Below are 22211 nucleotides of genomic sequence, written 5' to 3'. Positions count from 1 at the left end.
CGCGTTACACGGTTGTAACCGTCCTTTTTTTTTCTGTCTGTTCCAAAAACCATACTGCACTTCATTTCATTTATCTTACAGACATGGTTCAGACCATGCTAAACGTGAATTCACTCTGTAGCTGAGAAAACCTTAGCCCATCCTTATGAAGCGTACACAAGGTAAGGACGCAGCATCGCAAGTTGCGACGAAGTCGATCCAATTTGAAGGTCTTCTTGACGTGTTATCCTTTGACAGTCGAGAATATCATTGGATGGCGCAAACCTTAGATTACGGCCTTCTCTTCTTTCAAATTTTAGCACAGTATATTTATTTCAGCACGCGGACGCTGAAATTCAGAATCAAATGTCAGCAAACAAATAAAGCGGGAGTTTTGTGTCTGTTCACAAATTGTTGATAATAAAATTGGTAGGTGCCAAGTAGAGCGTATGAAAGCATGAGATTCACGGGACCATCGCAGCAATGCGGCCGACGAGTGCACATTTCCATATTTTCGAAGTATATCATTAACACATAGGTAAAGGATATTTCAGATTCAAAACTACTTCGTCATTTCAATCCCACTAAAATACGACAGCGCAGTAAAAGGTTAGCCAACACTCTGAAGATATGGATATAATAGGCTGCAGCCGGCAGGTCTTGAGAGATTCTGAAGTTTGGCGTTTCAAGTCTCAATGGCGTTTGCTTCACATTAACGCTCCGATGAAACAGGCATGTGATACTAACGAATACATAATACTAATACGTAATAACGTAATACTAAAAAATGTTAGTATTACGATCCCAGATATGTTCTAATCAAACCACAAAAAACATATTTGAACATTGATGACAGACATCACAGCAACTCCACCAGGTGTTTCTGGGATTACTTTCAATAATCCTCAAAAACAGGTTTTTCCCGGTAAAAATGCGGCTTTTTCAGCCTAGAATTACCAGTGTTGGCGGAAACCAGAAAACCGGTGAATTGTCTTAATTAAGAAACTAGTTAACTAATGTCTGATAACTAACTTTCTGACCAGTTGAGGTAGACGCTTAGTTGTAACTGATACCTGTTGCTGGTCGTTTGTAATAGCGATATCAGTTTTTAGAGTTTCGAAAATGCGATTATCCCTGTCGCTATGGATCGACAAAATTTGCTTCTTATTGACCAGTCCCGTACATCTGAAAGGTTGCTTTGCCTACATGCTTTTTGAAAGCACATGGGATTCGGTAGCCTAATTTTGTCGAGCCAAACACCACCGGGGATAATCGCGTTTTCGAAATTCTAAAAACTGATGTGGCTATTACTAACGACCAGCCATAAATCACTAATTATAACTAAGTACCTTACTCTACTAGTTCCAAAGTTAATTATTAAATATTAGATAACCCCTTAAATATTTAGGACGATTCACCGGTATCCTGCTGTCCACCAAGACTAGTTATACAATGCTGAAAAGCCAGATATTTACCTCAAACAGCCTATCTTCAAGAATTGAGTCTTCCCTGAAGCATATGGTATATGGTATGGTATGGTATGGTATGGTATTGTATGCTATGTTATGGTATATGGTATGGTATATTCCGGCGGCTCTGTAGTTATGCCACTCGGTGGCCGACCTGAGAGACGTAGGTTCGACCCCGACCGCGGTGGTCGAATTTCGATGGAGACAAAATTCTAGACGGCCATGTACTGTGCTACTTCAGTGCACGTTAAAAAAAACCCAGGTGGTAGAAATTTCGAGAGCCCTTCACTACGGCGTCCCTCACAGCCTGAGTCGATTTAGGCCGTTAAACCCTTAGAAACCACGAACCAAACCTGGTATATTCCGCACCTTTGCAAAACAGCGTGCATGCTTAGTTATTACAGAGCTTCGTACACACGAAAGACCCGCCACGGTGGCTCAGTGGTTAGGGCGCTCGACTAATGATCCGGAGTTCCCGGGTTCGAAGCCGACCGCGGCGGCTGTGTTTTTATGGAGGAAAAACGCTAAGGCACCCGTGTGCTACGCGATGTCAGTGGACGTTAAAGATCACCAGGTGGTCGAAATTATTCCGGAGCCCTCCACTACGGCACCTTTTTCCTTTCTTCTTTCACTCCCTCCCTTGTCCCTTCCCTTACGGCGCGGTAAAGGTGTCCAACGGTATATGAGACGGATACTGCGCCATTTATTTTCCCCAAAAACCAATTATTATTATTACACACAAAATATACACGGTTGCATACACAGACTTGTTGCTCACCCGTAGGCGCCTTTAGCCATGAGATAGACGTAGGCGTTCCGTATGCGACCGTATCGGGAGATGTAGAGTCGGGCATCACCGCACAGGTCGTCGGGCCGCATGCGAACGTCCTTTTTAGAACAAGCGCTGCTCCTATTAAGCCTGAAGACGCAGCGTGGCCGCTCGATCGACTGCGTAGTTTTACAGGACGACGAGATAATGTTAGAAGGATTTATCATGTGCCACATAATAAACATTCAATGCTGATATTTCTGCAGCAGCAGCCCTCTGCTCCGAGGAGGAGGAGGAACAACTTTATTTACGTCATGGCCTGATGACATCATTACCTAATGGCGCCGTGACGGGGGCTCAGGCGGCAACTCAGCGGAGGATCTGAGGCCTTTGTCTCTCAAGAGCCGCGGAGACCTGCTGGACGGCCCAGGTTTGCACGTCACGGTCAGAGCATTCCGCCGCAGCCGCGAGTCGCGGCGGAATCGTTATGCTTTTAGAAGCCTCGTTGGGGAATTTTGTGCAGTCCCATAGGATGTGCGTCAGAGTTGCCCTCTCCCGCTGGCACACGCGACACACATCACTTTCATATAAGTTTGGGTATAGATGAGTCATTAACACCGGGGTTGGTAAAGAACCAGTTTGTAGTTGTCTAAACAGCACCGCCTCCGCTCGGCTCAGTCCCGGGTGTGGGGGTGGGAAAGTCCTTCGAGCGAGGCGGTAAAACTGCGTAAACATTTCCAGAATTAATGTAATTGAATTAATGCAATTGTCAAGGTCATAAACGGACAAGTTCCAGCATTTGAGAGGTAGTCAAACATAAGAGTGCAAAAAAATAGTTAATTATCTACCTAATTAAACAATGTAATTGACTTAATGCAATTGTCAAGTCACGTGCTAACTTGCTACAGTGGTTTGGACCGATGGCATATATGCACCTTCAGTTGCATGCTGTAAGGCGTGGTAGGTGTCCACTGAGCTGTCGAGATCTGAAAGCTACTGCGTCCTTTCCATTCCTCAAAAACCTTTCCTTGCCACAAAACACATGCTTTCGCATTCCTCCACGTGCGCGTACTTCAGTGCACTCAGAAATTTTTATCTGTCGTACACAGCTAAATATTATACCCGCCGCGGTGGCTCAGTGGTTAGAGCGCTCGGCTACTGATCCGGAGTTCCCGGGTTCGAACCCGACCGCGGCGGCTGCGTTTTTATGGAGGAAAAACGCTAAGGCGCCCGTGTGCTGTGCGATGTCAGTGCACGTTAAAGATCCCCAGGTGGTCGAAAATATGCCGGAGCCGTTCACTACGGCACACCTCTATTCCTTTCTTCTTTCTCTCCCTCCTTTACCCCTTCCTTTACGGCGCGGTTCAGGTGTCCAACGATATGTGAGACAGATACTGCGCCATTTCCTTTCCCCAAAAACCAATTAATATTATTAGCAAATGCGTGCCGCAGCTGGCAGTTTTTTCATAAAAACGCCTTCATTCTGTTTCAGTCTTTATATTTTAGGACTTTTTAATTCCACGCTGAAACTCCATGTATGTTGCCTTAGCGCTTCAGTGGCAGGTCATGCATGAGTTTTAATTCATGGCATTGATTTATTTTTTGCATTTTAATATTTGTGCAGAGTTTTGTAAATCATAAACACTCGTTACTGATCACGATTATCTACTTACAAGTTTCGTAGGCGCAATTCCCTATAGTTATACTATCTACCTCATTTTTCCGACATAGTTACCACAACTGGCAAAACGCAAGGAGCTTAATTTTTTGTCCCAGGTTCTCAGTTCTTGGGTACTGCAGGTGTAAAAATTTCGTGCTCATAATAATAAGCAAACTGTGTCGAAGAGACACCGCAAAAAGAGGCTTAAGCCATTGCGTTGCCAGGCAGTTACACTGCAACACATCCACGGTAACCATGCTGACTTCGAGGATGATCAGGTGTATAATGACGTCATCCAAGTAATGAGGGGTACGCACGAAGGTTTCATTTAGCTCGGAATACTCGGTGTATTCGACAAGGAACACCAGCTTGCACCACTCCCTTGTGGCTACAGGGTGCGTCACGTCGAAGAAGGTCGCCACTGATCCGTCGCTTTCCTGTGAAAATAAAGGTGCACAGGGCGGACGGATAAGAGGATGGAAGGTGTTCTTTTTCGCATCGTAACTACGCAACAAGACGCAAACAAGATAGCGAATCAGGTCAGCTGATACTCACAATCAGTTTGTTTTTAACAGGAAGAAAGCACACAAAACTTCTAGCATGGCGCAAATGTTCAGAAAACCTGACGATCACTAGCTTGACTGCCACACAATATGACCAAAATGCTCTCTAATACATCGCTTGGCTTCTTTTTGTAATTTACGACGGTTAATGCTTAGAGGAATCCGCCAAATGTTTCGCGATTCCTCTAAACTTTTGGCCAACACTGTTCCCACTTAGACTTATTGATTGATTCGCTCTTGCTCCACCTTTAGCTTGCCCACCCGTTTAGCTCAATTGGTAGAGCGACTGCTCCGGTCTAGCGGTGGTCCCGGGTTCGAACCCCGGACCATTGGCTTCGCTTGGGTGGATGCCAGTGAGTAGTGACTCCATTTTTTTACTCCTTCGTTTAACTGGTTCATTTTCTTCTTTTAGACCCGTGTATTTATCTTGGCCACAAATGTTTTTTGGCACACTGCTGTTTCAACTGTATCGCAAAGAAGGTCGACTTATCTAAACATCTTCATCGCGAAATCTCGGGTAAGAAAACTTCGCGAAAGGAGAGGAGAGAAAATGTGCGGGGATTGCTTGGTAGATGCTAGAAAAAAGAAGAGAGAAAATAAGGTAGATCAAGAAAAAACGCAGCTTTTCCAATACAAGGACCACTTCCAGCCAATCTAATCGGCCGATCCAAAAGAACCTGCTCACTTCACAATGCAGGGAGTGGCAGAAGAAAGAGGAAAGCTCTATCCTTACATTTTCTGCAATAAGGCCGCCGCGGTGGCTCAGTGGTTATGGCGCTCGGCTGCTAACCCGAAAGAAGTGGGTTCAACCCCAGCCGCGGCGGTCGAAATTCGATGGAGGCGAAATTCTAGAGGCCCGTATACACTGTGCGATATGAGGGCACGTTAAAGAACCTCAAGTGATCGAAATTTCCGGAGCCCTTCACTACAGCGTCCCTCATAGCCTGCGTCGCTTTGTGACGTTAAACTACATAAAGCAAAACAAACTAAACATTATCTGCAATAGTATCTTCTATGCATTGTCACGCCACTTCCTGGATTGTAAATCTGCTACTGACGGGAGCAGGTTCCTGAGAATCGGTCAACACCAATGGCTGGAGGTTGGTCTTTTGACAGGAAAAGACCGCTTTTTCCTTGGCACGAAGCAGGCTACAGTTATAACTGTAAAGATAAGCACAAGATCCTGCAGTTTTCTGCGCCGTATGAAGATCCAGGAGTTAAAAATGGTTGCAATAGCAACCATTTTTACACTTAGGCGAATCCTCGCAGATTCGCTGTCAGGCTAGAGCCTTTCACTGAAGGAAAAACTGCTCTGTTTAGTATTTTATTCTACTGATCCCTCTTCGCGTCATCCGCAACGTCGCATGGGTATCGACACTACTTCAGTGGCAGCGCAGCTAGAAAGAAAGGACGAGATAGGATGCAAGAGGGATTAGCGCTGACTTCCAACTGCATTTCACCAAACGGGCTGTTTTGATGCAGAAGGAACTCAGACTTTAAGATGGTTGGAATTAGGTTCCTGGTGCTATGTTGTGGCATCATGACGAGCGTTGTTTCCCCTTTGGTCTTTCCCCTTTTCTCAAATTTCACTCTTGGTCATGTACAACCTTTGTCCGTAAAGTTCCGAGACTGAGTCCATTAAAAAATGCATTTAACATTGAAATCATTTGTGCAGCACCCCTTCGAAATAGTCTCCTTTGCAGTCTATACAAAGCTTCCAACGCTTATTGAGGTATTGGAAACGGTTGGAAAACGCTTCTTTTGGTAGGGATGTCAGCTCCTTTATTGTGGCGTCTTCAATGGCCTCCACGCTTCCCATCCAGCAACCATTTAGGGCTCTCTTCACACGAGGAAACAGGAAAATCACATGGGGAGAGGTCAGGCGAGTATAAATTCTGTGCGGCCTTGCGTTACCGTGGAGAAGTCTGCTTTGTCCAGATGTCCGTAAGTCCGGGCGATGGTGGCGATGGTGCCGCAGTGCATAACGCATGTGTTGGAGCACGCGGATATAAAACTCCTGATTCACCATCTGCCCTTGTGGGACGAACTCCTGGTGTACGAAACATCGAAAAAACTATCAGCACCATCTTTGTTTTGGTCTTCATTCGCTGCACCTTTCTCGACGCCGGAGAGCTTGTGGACCGCCATTCGGCGCTCTACCTCTTTTTTGAGGATCGTATTGAAAACGCCATTTTTCGTATTCAGCAATGATGCTGTCGACGAATGCAGCATCCTTCTCTGCCTTGGAGAGCAAATCAGTGCTCACTGATGCCCACGTGTCCTTCTGGTCCTGTGTGAGGGAATGCGGCACAAGTCTGGCATTCAGCTTTCGTTTCCCCAAGTTCTCACGCAAAATTTGGCGGCATGTTTTCCTACTAATGTCGAGAGAGCATCTGATAGCATGCTGGCCGTAATGGTGCGGTCTTACTGTACAATTTCCCTAATCAGATCCACGTTGTTTTCATTCCGTGAGGTTTAAGGGCGCCCCTGCCTTGTCTTCCACCGACGTTCCCCCCAGACGAACCTCTTTTGCCACTCGACAAATCGCGCCTGCGATAATGTCTCGTTGCCGTAACCATGACGAAGGAGCTCACACGTCTGTGTGGCTGTTTTGCCAAGCTTCACAGAGAATTTTATGTTTGCACGCTGTTCGAGGTGGACTTCCATCTCTCCACATTCAGTCACAGTAGAATGCGCAGGAGACTAGTGACAACGTATTTTTCTACATGTTGTGCCATTTACCGGCTGCTACAGCAATTAACATAAATAGCTCAGGTTATCCCGAAAAAATGGCGCTCATATACGCACCAATATTTGTTTTGGGGAATCATTTCTAGAGAAGAAAATAAATTAGTCTCAAAACTTTGCGGACGAAGGTTGTATATATACATGGCACGTTTGGTGAAATAAACAGTTGGAAGCCAGCGCTCTTTACTCTTGTGTCCTATCCCGTCCCTTCTTTCTACCTGCGCTGCCACTGAAGCCATGCTTAATCAACCAACCCAACAAGCAACAATCTTGTTATCGACACCTTCGATGCCTACTTTGCTTCTTAGGCCCAAACTCTGAAACTTCCTTCCCCTCAGATAAGAAGCCTTCATAGGACCGTTGCCGCCGTGTGCAAACCTGGAACCGTCTTTACTAAGTGCCCCTCGGTAATGGTGTTCTTGGTTCCTCAACTTTGCGCATACCGAAGCAACCTCCGTGCGTCATTTCATCGCTCCTGGGCCAGGACCAGTGCTTCGATAAACTGCTGCCTAGAGTGATCCTCGCTTGGGCATGCGCAAGTTCGCTGGCAAGTGGTGTCACAAATGGTGGTCAAAATGGTGTCACAGAGTTTTTTTATTTTAATGATTAAAGGCGTTCGCGTAATTCTTACGACGGGTGCCCTTGAACCGAGACATGCGAGATCCGTTCCTCAAATGAAGACTAATAGGGGACACTTTCAGATTACGCTGGTATCCTCCGGCAAAAAAATTACGCAAAGAGAGCCTAGCATAACGTTAGTAGGCTGTTGAAATTACTCTCTTCTTTACATTAGCTACTGTATCTCGAAGACAAATTTGTGGTGTGTTCTGCTAACTGGAACCTTGAGCTTTTGATTGCAGTACAACAAAAACTGCGCAGTGTCTTCTGGCCTCAAAAAAAAGTTCGGTTAAATCTTACATGCAAGAAAGATGAAGTGCAAAACAGCGCATACCCTGCAGGTGTATACAGTGCCATCTGCATCACGAACGAGGGCAGACTCGTTGAATCCCCTGTAGCCGCCTTCAGCAAGCTGCAGAGGAGGAACAAACGCAAGCAAAAATTTTACGCAACGTCCAGTGGGTGCCCATTTTGATTCATTTTCATTAGCGATTTAACTATGATAAAATGACCTAAGCTGAGAAATTGTAGAAACTTTGAATAGGCAAATTCGTGATCTAGGTCGGCTCGCGATTCTGATGGCGTGTTACAGTTCAAAGGACTACATATATCCGCGATAGCGACGTAGTGCTCACCTGAAGTTCTAGATACGAGGAAGGCAAAGCACTTGCATTCTGCTTGGATAAATTCTGCCTTGGTTTCAGTGCACAGGCGAATGTTTTCGTCATGGAAAGCCACAATAAATGCCAGTGGTCTCGTCACCTTTCGACGCTAGAGACTTTTCTTGATGTTTATGATGTGTGATGTTTCTAATGACGGCACCCTTCAAAGCTCATTACTAAACCGTTTGCAAGGGACGGGTGTACAAAGGCCACAATCTACAATCCACTCGTTCAGAGTGATCGCTCGACAAGAGTGCAGTTAGAGACCTCTTCAAGAACGGAAAAGGAAGCTCCGCGAAATGAGCCTCTACGAAGTGTTCTACCCCAGGCTATTTAACATTTTGATGGCTCGTCTTGCCTATGTCTTGCGGAAAGCAAACTTCAACTAGATTTGAGCAACGTTAAGAGTTCAATGAAATGGCATTGTGGCATTGCAGATCCCTCCCGTGTAATTACTTGTTCGCTTCATATTACGTTGCGCCTACTATCGCATAAAGCCAACGCACCACAGCGAAGCACAGGTAGCATCAAGAAGTACATTGGTTTGGGATAGTAGACTTCTACATCAGGCAGCATGTCCGCCTCGCGACCCATAGGGAAGATGTTCGATTCCCACTTGACAATACTTTGTTTTTCTTTTCGGTAAAATAGCTTTTTTTTCTTTGTAGGGCGCTTTGTAATATTGGCTGGATGTCATCAAGACACTCTGGGGGATTAAGATGCACTGAAGTTGCAAGAACGCCAGCGCCCTCTTGGCCAATCGGCTTTTTCGTGAACCGGACGGACGCCGATAGCTTTCCTCCGGAACAGGACCCTTAAAGCTATCGCGTTGAAATCTCCGGCAGGTCCTTACGTCAGTATATGAAGGCGGCATTTATATTTGGTTTACCGGCTACTGAAACAAGCGAATTGCCATGATTGCTCTACAAAACACTTCCAGTATATGATAACCTCCAAGGTGTGGTATTGTCGCTATCAAGGGATACGTCCTCCTGCGGAAACATATGGTTTAGTTTGGTATATGGGGTTTTAATATCCCAAAGTGACTCAGGCTATGAGGGAAGCCATGATGAAGGGCTACGGAAATTTTGACCACCCGGGGTTCTGTAACGTGTGCTAACATCGTACAGCACACGTGCCTTTAGAAATGAAAGGACGCAGTAGCTGTCAGATCTCGAGATCTAGGTTAGCACCTCAATCGCGACTAATGCATGCAACTGAAGATGCATATATCATCGGTTCGAACCCCTATCGCAAGCTACTCTCCAACTACACATCTCGACATCTCGGTGGACACGTCAACCGCATCTTAAGGCAAAATGTAGCCTCAGAAGGCATGCAAATGAAGGTGCATATGTCATTGGTCCATTCCCGTGTCGCAAGCTAGCCTCCACCTTGAATAAAACATGTAAGCTATATGCAAAGAGAAATGCTATGACATTACCCGGAATGCTGCACGACGAACGGTTGCTCAACATTTTGGTGAATGTATTGGAGAATAGTGCCAGAGACTGCCTGTTGACTGTAGTGACGTTACCAGGTAATGACGTCACTACAGGCGACACATTTTGCGGACACGGTTTTGCGGACACAACATAGCCTACTAATACTTTCTCATTGAGAAGCTTGCTTGATGGACCGTGAGACGTGACGTTCATTCTCGTTAGTACTGCACGACGGTGTTACAGGGGCTGCCATTAAGAAGCCACAGCCTAACATAACAATAGAGTGAAACCAAAAGTGTCCGACTGTCATCACGCAAAGAACGTTACTGCGTTAAAAATGACCGTCCTCGGATATAGTATGCCAGGGGTGATACGCCCGAGAGAAGCCTAACAATTTCAAAGCATTGTTAACCACAACTGTGTCTTTTTTGTGTGTTTCTGACAAACGCCCCAAATGAAACCTTAACCAAGCACAACCACGTGGAATTTTCAATCTCAGACTGATGATTTTTTTACTTCCTTTCAATTTAAACCCGTAAAATTTGCTAAAAACTCTGGATCACCGGATTAAGATTGTTGTCGGTGGAACCTGACCTCAAATATCCTGCTCCCACTGCCGCATGCATGCTCAAAAGGCCGGCAGCATGGATACATGCATTTCTTTTTTAGGTGTTCTATGTTCTAAAAATACTGCACCGGGAGAAAGTATTTCCTTTCTCATTAAAATTCGGCAACCTAACTACAGCTGTCAGCATTACCAGTCCTCCTATATTCACACTGATAGATAACATACCTCTCTGTCGACAATGTGCGTGAGGTACGGGAGCAGGACGGGTCCCTTCGCGGCGATCTGCGTCAATTCCTCGTTGGGCACGGGGGGAAGACCCACTAGTCGAGCGTACTGAGACACCACCTCGTTGGGGTTGTTCCCGAACAGGACAAAGAAGTCCAGAACACCTCCCGAGACTTGGAATGTAGCGGTGCCAGTCGGGGACAGCGTGAGGTCTGCGAGTGACACATATACGTGAAACGCGTATATACGGTATGCGGTGGGCGCAGCTGGCAAAGGACAGGATTAACTGGAGAGACATGGGAGAGGTCATTGCCCTTCAGTAGGCGAAGTCAGGCTAACGACGATGATGATGATGATGATGCAACAGAGATTATAGGTACCGCCACGCGGGAAATGCCACCGGCTTATGCTCTATGAAACCCAGAAGCAAAACCACCCGCGTGCTGCGTGGTACTCTGTGTCGTGCACGTGGTGGAGAACTATAAGGACAAAATCAGCCCGGAGCTCACAGATACGAAGAATTATCTCTCCACATCTTCCCAGTCTCTCCATCACATCCTTTTTCACAGCGCATGCAGTTCACGTTTCAAACAGGAGTCAGCGAGCTGCTGCGATTTTTACAAATCAGCATTTGTTTGTGAACATTGGCTTCGTAATGAAAAGTGCCGTTCTCTACCAGCATTCATCTCTCTAACACGAATTACTCACGCCTTAAGTATACAGCGTCGGGGGAAATACAGAATGTGGCGAAAATGCAGTGACGAGATGGTACTGTCATTATTCTTACGCCAATCAAAGTCGCAGTACTCGCTTTTGATGCTTGCCGCATCGAAATGTGCCAAATCTGCTTTGCCCCCTTTCAGCAGAAAAGAGTTGCGACTGGTCCCAATTTTAGTATATTTAAAAATATTTAGAGATTATCTCCGCCTGTAAATACTGGAGTCAGTTGGAATAAATACTTTCAAGCAATCGTGGCTTGAAAATGCAAATATATTTTAAGAAATAGGGGTGCTAACGCAACTTTGGAATGCTCATGCCCATTTACGAGCGTCTATTAATACAGTCGTTGAAACGTCTCAGCAAAACACTGTATAAATCTGTACACCTTTTAGGTCACCCCGACCTATGAAATGTGCATAGATAGTCGTCACGGCTTGGGCTACCTGTATATGCCTTAGGACCTACAGCCATTGAAAAACTCGGCCATCGCGCTGCTCCAGAAAGTGCCCTCACCCACATCGCAGCTGGTGCGCAGGAAGAGGCCCATTGTGAGTTTCAGGGTGACGAGTATCAGGAAAGGGTGCTCCGAAGCATACAAGCCGAGATCCTCCTGAGAGCAAAGTAGATATGTAAGTACAAAGTGGCATAAATGCAGCATTCCTAAAACAAGTGCAGATAGAAGAAAAGGCTACTGCATGATAAACGTAGATGGCCGTGAAGAAAAAAACCTGCCAGGTAAATTTGATGTGCACAACAAACTTTTGGCGATTTAGACGGTCAATTTTCACTTAGCCCGGCTTTTCACTCCTACAGCCACATTCCAATGCTTCCTAAAATAGTATTCGTGCTGTTCTCTGCCGTTAAGAGGGAGGGGAGTGCAGCAGCAATGCTGGAATTACAGCGCATGCGAACTTTGTTTAATGTTGTATGATGGTGAATTTCCTTTCTCCCTCACCTGCGAAGTACCTCTGTGGAACCCGTTCCGATGTCTGGTGCCTGAGCCGCCCGTCACTGTATGAAAAGCTCCAATAAAGCCCTGCCTTCGCCACGCCACCGTCACACCGCACCACTTTCCGAACTCTTCACCACTTGCTTGTCGTAACTGGCTGGCGCAGACCCAATGGAAAGACGTACTTGCTTTGATATGCCAAGCTGTTGCGTCCTGGGCTCTTGATATGAGACCACAATAAAGTGCTCTTCCTGCTTCTTCCAGCAGCCATGGTAATAGTCATTTTTAACAGTAATGAAAATAAGACTATGGGGATACAGAGGTCATAGATGCGGTAGATTAAGCATTTGCATTATTGTTCCCATCGTACAGAGCACTCACCTTTGCTCTCAGGTTCAACTGTGCGAGCGCGTGACATAATCTAGCCATCAGTCACCATGTGGCACATTGTACCTCCCTCCAGTCTTAACCATCGCCTACCCGACAGCTCCCACCCTCTCTTCGTCTACCCTTTTCCACTGTCCCTTTTCCTTCTACTCAGTGAAGGTTGTAGAGAGAGGGATCTCTCTCTCTCTTCTTTTTAACCTTCCATCCGACACTTGGGAACGACGGAAGGAAAAACAAATTTTTTTCGGTGTGGGGCTTCAAATGCTAAAGCAAAAAACTAAAGTCTGCGTAATGTCAATGTAAAGTGTAAGCGGCGGCAAGCCGAAGACTAGCAAGTTATCATAGGTGAACGCAACATAATTTACTTGCTGCGTTCCGTTTTACGTCACTGCCCTTCGTACTTCTGTAGTCCATCACACAAACTGGGGCCACAATAAACATTGTCCTCAGTGCAAGGCACATACTATGGCATCGGCAGTCAAGCGCAGGACATGTCAACGATGCGACAATCCAGCGACTTCCTGTTTTGTTCCTCAATAGTTCGAAGCACTATGCCCATAAACTATAGCGCTAAATAGTTTGCTTTTCAAAGCTGTCGCCTCGTTTCTGACCGCAGGAGCACCACTAAATACACGATGCCAAACTTGCGGGGTATTTCAAGCAACAATTCTCAAATATTCCGAAAAGGCACTGTATATAATTCACTGCAAATTCTTCTGATGCTCTCCCAACGTGGGTCACTACCTTCAGAGCACTCAGGTAAAAGAAAATGTCTTCGAAGTGCATTGTGACGTCGCTGCTTCAAAGATTCCTGGACACCTTCTTGGTCCTACCTCACATTTCACCCGAGGAATAGTTGCTTGCAAACTCCTCGTGCGGTGCAGACAGAAGCATCGAAGTTTGGCATGAGCTATATTACGCAGGAAAGAGGGCGCTAATCTTTAAAAGAATTAGCACACACAGTAGCGTTTTATCAGCGTTGTGTGGCGATGATGCTTCTCAGGCTAACATTCGTTTTCACGGCGATATTGGTGTATATTCTATTCTATACTTTTTCTCTGCGTGTTAGACGGCGCCGCCTTCTTGTCTGTATAACACAAATGCGTCCAGGTCATCCGCTGATCTTTTTCTTATCTATCTGTTTTGCTCAATTTCATCAGAATCTGTGACAACACGGGCAATGGGCCCTCTCCATGTTACTTTAACCTGCACCATCGAGGGAAGACTTCGACGTGCAGCACTATCGGTGCAGCAGGGTAAAACACCCCCTGGCAAGTAGTAAATTAAACAATAGGCAGGAAAGCAGATGGAGATGATTACAAATGAGGTCTTATCCGAACCCTTGTTAGTCTCAGCCATTGATATCGGAGACAATTCTCAGACAGATGTCGGTTATGTCAGGGTAGGGCAGATCTCTGACACATTGTACAGATTTTACCTAAAACAAGCGACATACACAAAGAAACTAGGACAGAGTATCATTGGGAGACTCTAATACATAGCTCACACTCTGAGACTCAGCTGAGAATCGTCCGACTGGCAGAAAACGTCGCCTGGGTCCAAGGTCTCCAGGCCGTCGTCGAGGCGGTTGGGCTGAAGCCCATTCCGTATCTCTCGGAAATTAAAGTTGCCTACTACTACTACGGTTCATCATCCGAGGCAATGTCAGTTCAGCTCCCAAAGAAGTCCCGTTCGTACCTGTCTGTTATCATTCTCTGGGGGCTTTCTGTAGAAAGTGTGCCGGCTCCACTCAGTGGCGTTGGCGAAAGGGACACCGTCTCGTCCCCTGAGACCGTACACTATCTGGCTTGGCAACTCGACGACCACCTGCTTAAGGTCTTCGGTGTGGATCAACTCATGCAGGCGAAAGCGAATCCTAGAAAAGAGAGAAAATGGAATGGAAATACTTAAGCGAGAGACACATTGTTCAATAAATCAATGACTCGATCCGTCGATCATTCACTTGGTCAACATAGGCGCCAGTAGGTTACGCAACGAAAACAAAGATATAGTCTATCAAACTAGCAATACACTGAACGCTGGCGAGGAACTGGGGCTTGAAGCTTTGTCGTTAGAAGGCGGCATGTTTCGCGGTAGCTGAGGACAAGCTGTAAGACGCGAGAGCCAATTCGTCGTCCCAAAATGTGCGTGGCATATACCATCGAATGTTGTGGTGCACATCTGCACGAATTAAGCCTAGTACCAGTTGCTATAGTTCATGTCGAAAATAGTAAATAATTATCTCTCTTCACAACATTGAAGTAGATATTTTGGCATCGTTGTTCAGTACAATAAAATATCGATGTAAGGTGTCCTCCTTAACAGCGCAGTACTATAATCTGAAATAAAGGATATAAGAGAAACACAGGTTAAACGAAAGACTTCCCGTAATTGTTTTAGTTGAAATTGCCGTCAGCGTTGGAAATCGCGGGTTAAGAAAAAAAGAGTGTCAAAGTCATTTCTGAAAGAATGACGGCCTAGGGAGCTGGCATGTACTCTTACAGTGCTGCCATTCCTAATAAGCTCCTTTTGCTACGAAAGCTGATTGTCAGAATACTTCAAGGCGCCACGTTATTTTCACGCCGTCGTCCACGTAAGCATAACATGTGTAAACGGAATTTCATCACCTGCGCTAGTCGCAAAGATCGCTGTCTAGAAGGACGCGATCCATAATGCACAAGGTGGGCCTCCACTTTGTTGGAACACTTGAGCGCGTTATGCGGTACGCGCAGCGAACGGAGGGGAAGCACTACGTTGTTCGTGCACTACCAGGCTTTTCGGGATTTGCGGCAGTGAACTCTCACCTCGTCTTTACAAGCTCTCTACGAATGAAGTTTCATGGGTCACAAAACCTCACTCTAACATGTTCACGCCTAGCGTTGCCGGATATTTAAGCGAGAGCATGAAGACGGAGCTTAGAAAACATGAAATGGCTTCTGGTTTATGGGGGTTTAACGTCCTAAAGTGACTAAGGCTATGAGGGATGCCGCAGTGAAGGGCTACGGAAATTTCGACCACCTGGGCTTCTTTTTAACGTGCCCTGAGAAAGCGTAAAAGCGTGAGTGAAATATTACCACATGTGTTCCATAGAGGGGGGGGGGGGGGGGGGGGCTGAGTACAAACTAAATGAGAAGTGGAGGACAACTTTCGGTAAAATTTCTGTTGACACGTTTACTTGAAGTATGAAGAAAGGGTACAAGATGACAAATTCACAATGTTTCCTAATCCACATTCACGGCAGCGACTCTGCATTCTGGATATCGCTCCTCCTAAAGATATTTCTTGTTAAATCTGCTCAGAAAACACGTACATCGCCATCGGCGAAATAAAGAGGTTAACGCAAAGTACTCTGGGCTCGAGCGCAGTGTTAAGCCGAATTGTTTTCGCTGCCCATTCCATGTGGCTTCGCACTCTTGAAGCTTAAAAGTGGACAGAAACTCCGCACTCTTGACCGCGCTACGAAATAACACCGTTGTCGAAGGCTATGCGCAAAATAAATTGGGCACTCTAAGCAGTCGTTCAAGGTGGTTTTCTTCTCTATGTGGTTTATGCCATATCATGCCCTAGAGTGCAGTTCCTCATCTCCTCAGCTGGTCTTTTCAAATTAAACACGCGCTTGGCTATGCATAACAATGATAATGGTTACACTGGGAGAACCACATGTACCTCTTTGTTTATAATCATATAGAAACATCGAGATTCCGAAAAAAAATGCTTATGGCTGAGGCCGCAGATCGTTATGATGCATTCAGAACACCCGCAATTGGTTCTTTAGATATTCATTTAGAAAGCCTACTTTAGCTTAAATCAAGCAGGATACAGGTGTACAAAGCGGCGGCACCAGTGATAATTTCTCGACAAACGTTGTCATTTTGCGTGGCTGCCAACACGTGTTCATGATTTCTATCGTTTAATGTTCTTCGGTAATATTAGATGATGGTTTCATCGAAAACTTTTTTACCGCCATCTAAAGTGGTGGGCTGAAACCCAACACCAACGTTACGGCAGATTTTACAGCACCCAGGTAGATCAGGTCATCACTAAAAGCATGTTTGTGGGTAATCTCACAATGCGCTTGCGTGGTTATAAATGAATGTTGAAAAATATCTGAGGTCACAGAGTGGTCGCTACTGCCAGTCGGTGGATCTCATTAGCTGATAATGCTTTAGTAGCAGATAAATGCCGCGGTAATGAAGCACGAAGCACCATGACGGCTGAATGCGAAAATGTGTTGAGAGGTTTCTGGAAGCCAGCAATTGCGGCAGGGGTTGCTTTTCTGAATGTGGTTTTCTGCGCAAGGTCAGCCGAACAATCGGGGCTAAAAAATAAAGCAGATGATGGTTTTATGACCAGCTCTAAAGGAAAGAGGCAAAACCATGAATGAGGAGTGCAGCGAGAGAAAGTCTGGACATTGTTTGAAGCTAGGAAATATGAGACTGTCTTGTAGGAGGAATTTCTGTTGACGATTGGTGGAAATAAATTAGGCACAGAACGCTCGCTCATTCCAGCAGAACACAGCTAAAAAAGATATATATCGCATTAATTACACGGGAACATGGAATTCGAGAACTAACCACCGGCTCCAAGAGAGAGAGTGTGTGTGTGTGTGTGTGTGTGTGTGTGTGTGTGTGTGTGTGTGTGTGTGTGTGTGTGTGTGTGTGTGTGTGTGTGTGTGTGTGTGTGTGTGTGTGTGTGTGTGTGTGTGTGTGTGTGTGTGTGTGTGTGTGTGTGTGTGTGTGTGTGTGTGTGTGTGTGTGTGTGTGTGTGTGTGTGTGTGTGTGTGTGTGTGTGTGTGTGTGTGTGTGTGTGTGTGTGTGTGTGTGTGTGTGTGTGTGTGTGTGTGTGTGTGTGTGTGTGTGTGTGTGTGTGTGTGTGTGTGTGTGTGTGTGTGTGTGTGTGTGTGTGTGTGTGTGTGTGTGTGTGTGTGTGTGTGTGTGTGTGTGTGTGTGTGTGTGTGTGTGTGTGTGTGTGTGTGTGTGTGTGTGTGTGTGTGTGTGTGTGTGTGTGTGTGTGTGTGTGTGTGTGTGTGTGTGTGTGTGTGTGTGTGTGTGTGTGTGTGTGTGTGTGTGTGTGTGTGTGTGTGTGTGTGTGTGTGTGTGTGTGTGTGTGTGTGTGTGTGTGTGTGTGTGTGTGTGTGTGTGTGTGTGTGTGTGTGTGTGTGTGTGTGTGTGTGTGTGTGTGTGTGTGTGTGTGTGTGTGTGTGTGTGTGTGTGTGTGTGTGTGTGTGTGTGTGTGTGTGTGTGTGTGTGTGTGTGTGTGTGTGTGTGTGTGTGTGTGTGTGTGTGTGTGTGTGTGTGTGTGTGTGTGTGTGTGTGTGTGTGTGTGTGTGTGTGTGTGTGTGTGTGTGTGTGTGTGTGTGTGTGTGTGTGTGTGTGTGTGTGTGTGTGTGTGTGTGTGTGTGTGTGTGTGTGTGTGTGTGTGTGTGTGTGTGTGTGTGTGTGTGTGTGTGTGTGTGTGTGTGTGTGTGTGTGTGTGTGTGTGTGTGTGTGTGTGTGTGTGTGTGTGTGTGTGTGTGTGTGTGTGTGTGTGTGTGTGTGTGTGTGTGTGTGTGTGTGTGTGTGTGTGTGTGTGTGTGTGTGTGTGTGTGTGTGTGTGTGTGTGTGTGTGTGTGTGTGTGTGTGTGTGTGTGTGTGTGTGTGTGTGTGTGTGTGTGTGTGTGTGTGTGTGTGTGTGTGTGTGTGTGTGTGTGTGTGTGTGTGTGTGTGTGTGTGTGTGTGTGTGTGTGTGTGTGTGTGTGTGTGTGTGTGTGTGTGTGTGTGTGTGTGTGTGTGTGTGTGTGTGTGTGTGTGTGTGTGTGTGTGTGTGTGTGTGTGTGTGTGTGGTATATTCGTTTTTAAGCACTCCACTATGAACTTCAGTACATAAGCGTAAATTTACTTCAAACGATTACCCCATTGTGATGGCTCAATTACAGCCTGCAGAAAGTCAGACCTAGTCATTGTAAATTCTTGGATTCTCGATCCTTTCATCCAGGCATCAATAACAGCAAGATTACATTTTTGTGACTTTAGGATTAGGAGATAGCGAAAATAACGTGCGTGCAAGTCTCGCAACTATAAAAATTCCTAGGAAGTCTTGTGACAAAAACAAAGACGAAACTTCTATTCTTTTGAAAGAACTCAGTAGTAGTACCACCGAAAAAGCATTTTTATCGGCACTTTATTTGAAGCCCTGCTGAATCCAAGGCAGCAAGCAGTCAGTAAGGTTAGAAAAGTTTGATTAATAAAAAAAATTTAAAAAATTGTCACTCCGTGTCGCGTGCTAGTGCCTCCTTTTCAAAGGACGCTTTCAACATTCATCCATGCATTATGGAAAGGCGAAATTTTTACTTACGTGTAATTCGGGAAACGCGTAGAGGCGACATACAGAGTTGTAGAAAGGTGAAATTTGTACGTGACGGCTCCAACAGGGCCACTCTGTGCGATCGGCGGCACTGGGGTCTCGAATTCGTTCAATGTAGGGTCGCTGATCTGCGCGGGAAGAAATGAGTGACAAAATAAGTAATCGCTTTAGAACAGCGTCGTATTAGTTCTCAGCCACTTCACGTACCCTCCTTCAGCCGCGTTTTTTTTTTTGCATAGAAAATGATAGAGAGTGAGCCTGTATTTCGACAGTTGTCCTAAAGCTTCTAGTGGTTCTGAGACTTCTGTGAGTTTTCCGTAAGGTTCACAAGTTATCCCGTTTCTCAAGTAAAGTGCGGTTATCCGCGGGCGCAACTAAACCAAGTGAGCGGTTTTATTCTAAGTATACTGATCAGAAGCACAGCGTCAAAAAGGCCTTCATTTCAACCTTTGCTGCAACACGTTCTTGTTGAGTTGTACTGCAGACGGTATGGCTCGCAGCTACATTGTTCTTAATGAAGTTATTAGGAAAGCTTTACCATTCATATCAGATACCGTGTTTGAAACATGCGATTCGCAAATTTATCTAATAAATGCCAAAATGAGCTCTTCTTGATCTTGAAGTACACGTGAACAGAATCGCGTTTTCCATCGACAACTGAAGTTTGCTCCAGTGACATCAAGATTTACGGAGCTCCCGAAAACAACGGAAACAAAATGCTTTCATACACGCACTTCGAAATCACTTCACGGGACTGAACGCTGTTACGTGGATGCCACGCCTGCTACTCAGTTGTCTAATAAGCCGGCTCTTGCCAGGATAGCGAAAGGACTTCCAGGCCCTTAAGAGGAAGAGGTTTCACGGTTACTCACCCGCAGCCGGGCTATTCCGTAGGCGAACTCCTCCATGTCGACGGTGACATGCTGGGATTCGTTCCGAAGTAAGACACCACGTGCGGAGGGCAACTTTGAGAGAAACAGTTGCGAGTCCCCTGGCTGAGTCCCGTCCTTCGGGAAACAATACGAGGTCACCAGGTACCGATCGGTGTAAAGGGGGAGCACGCATGATGGCGCCGCTGCAGTTACGGAAAGTCGATTTAGTAAATTGAATTAAGGAATGAAGTCCATCATACATAATTACAACTCTAGTATATCTGACCTGATTATCTATCTTCCCATTCCATGAACAACACACGAGAATGTCCTTCTCTCGACCTCACCAATGCAATCTTAATTCAGTTTATTCCTCTAAGCCAGTCTGCACTCTTCCCGTGTAAACAGTAATCTTCGATCACATCGTATGCGAAACTCTAAATTAGAACCAGCTGTTCCCTGGGGCTGCCTTGCGCGCGTTCACCGACGGCGTCAAGATCTGTGGAATGAAATGACACCTAACAGAAAAAATATATATTTCAGTTCTTTCAATTTATCCTTCTTAAAGCACTAAAATTTGCGCACGAAGTTAGTTGGACGACCATGTCACGCTGTTCACACATTATCAATCAATTTGTGTAAGCATATTAAGCGGCAATTTGTTGCAAAGCAAATTTATTCAAGACACAGTTGTGGACGAGATATGAAGCTGAAGGCTCTATGACCTGACATTATTTTCTCTCCGTATTGCGAGTTAGATGCGAACAAGCGGCTAGGCTAGGATGACTCAAAGGTTTGCAAGACATTGCACTTTATATAGTTATTGCCTTGCGGAACCAAAGCGTAATCTTTAAATATAAAACAGCGTTTCCTCATGAAAAGAATATTTCGTAGTATTTGATGACGAGAGTGAAACCGCTTTTCTGGAGTTTAACATCATTTTTATATGTCTCGGAAAGGAGGATTACATAAGATTTTTCACCACACTTAAACTGACAGTGATCGTTAGCCACCATTGTAGTTTCTTCATGCATTGCCTGTCTCGTCATGGTGTGGTGGACCTTGTGTATAAAACAGGCAGCGTGTAAGAGCTGTTGTGATGGCAGAACTTTGTCCAACACAGTTTATATCAACTTTAGCAGGGCTTAGACCGCGGTGTTTTGAATTGTGACCATTCTCTGTCATGACGTCATTGCACAGAACTCTTTCTCCACTTTGCAACTCCAGGTAAAGCACAAAAATTGCTTTTTGTGTTCTATGAGCAACCCTTCGAAAAGTCAATACAATTCTAAACAGCCAGAAATTTGCTCCACAAAAAAGTGCTGCATTCTTTTTGGCTTCCAAAGGTTCAGCTCCGGTTGACGTTGATGCTATGCAATGGTGCTATTGCAATCTCTGTTTCCCCGATGAAAACTCAATACAAAACGTTTCCTAGGGGGCACATTTTCAGTGCCATGTTTTCATTTGTTTTTTGTCTTGAGGATACTTCCAATGATGGAGGAGGCCTTTATCAGCGGGTAACATTCATTAATTCCTTTATTATAAGCCTTGCCTAAAGCTGTTCACCGTTTTTTTTTAATTGGTTTTTTTTGGGGGAAAGGAAATGGCGCAGTATCTGTCTCATATATCGTTGGACACCTGGACCGCGCCGTATGGGAAGGGATAAGGGAGGGAGTGAAAGAAGAAAGGAAGAAATAGGTGCCGTAGTGGAGGGCTCCGGATTAATTTCGACCACCTGGGGATCTTTAACGTGCACTGACAACGCACAGCACACGGGCGCCATAGCGTTTTTCCTCCATAAAAACGTAGCCGCCGCGGTCGGGTTCGAACCCGGGAACTCCGGCTCAGTAGTCGAGCGCCATAACCACTGAGCCACCGCTGCGGGTGAATCAACACCGTTTTCCGGGACTGCTCGTACATACGTTTAACCAAAAAGAAATTAATAACTGGTTTGGGGGAAAGGAGATGGCGCAGTATCTGTCTCATATATCGCTGGACACCTGAACCGCGCCTTAAGGGAAGGGAAAAAGCAGGGAGTGAAATAAGGAAGAAAAAGGTGCCGTAGTGGAAGGCTCCGGAATAATTTCGACCACCTGGGGATCTTTAACGTGCACTGACATCGCACTGCAGACTTGCGCCTTAGCGTTTTTCCTCCATAAAAATGCAGCCGCCGCGGTCGGGTTCGAATCCGGAAACTCCGAATCAGTAGCCGAGCGCCCCAACCACTGAGCCACC

At 45.7% G+C, this 22211-nt stretch overlaps 1 protein-coding gene across 1 annotated transcript; it reads right to left on the bottom strand.

The window, feature by feature from the left end:
* Positions 1-2222: 2222 nt before the first annotated feature.
* On the bottom strand, positions 2223-20041 carry LOC144102724 (uncharacterized). The gene is made up of 9 exons (XM_077635912.1): positions 19977-20041; positions 19096-19232; positions 14461-14638; positions 14272-14355; positions 11892-12036; positions 10707-10918; positions 8141-8218; positions 4195-4314; positions 2223-2396 (listed from the first exon to the last, which is right to left on the bottom strand). Exons 1-9 carry the CDS (start codon positions 20010-20012, stop codon positions 2223-2225), a joined length of 1164 nt encoding a protein of 387 aa, XP_077492038.1. The 5' UTR covers positions 20013-20041.
* Positions 20042-22211: the final 2170 nt, after the last annotated feature.

The sequence above is a fragment of the Amblyomma americanum genome, chromosome 8 (assembly GCF_052857255.1).
Source record: "Amblyomma americanum isolate KBUSLIRL-KWMA chromosome 8, ASM5285725v1, whole genome shotgun sequence".
Taxonomy (NCBI): domain Eukaryota; kingdom Metazoa; phylum Arthropoda; class Arachnida; order Ixodida; family Ixodidae; genus Amblyomma; species Amblyomma americanum.
Note: the sequence above shows the minus strand (reverse complement) of the source record. Positions and strands in the feature narration are given on the sequence as shown.

What these genes read in the sequence shown, in the direction of transcription:
- LOC144102724 (XM_077635912.1), bottom strand. Translation starts at nt 20,012, where the DNA reads ATGGAGGAGTTCGCCTACGGAATAGCCCGGCTGCGG. An exon ending in CGCACATTGTCGACAGAGAG is followed by an intron (nt 8,219 to 10,706) that starts GTATGTTATCTA and finishes CCTCCTCTGCAG; the next exon opens with CTTGCTGAAGGCGGCTACAG. An exon ending in GCACTGTATACACCTGCAGG is followed by an intron (nt 4,315 to 8,140) that starts GTATGCGCTGTT and finishes TTATTTTCACAG; the next exon opens with GAAAGCGACGGATCAGTGGC.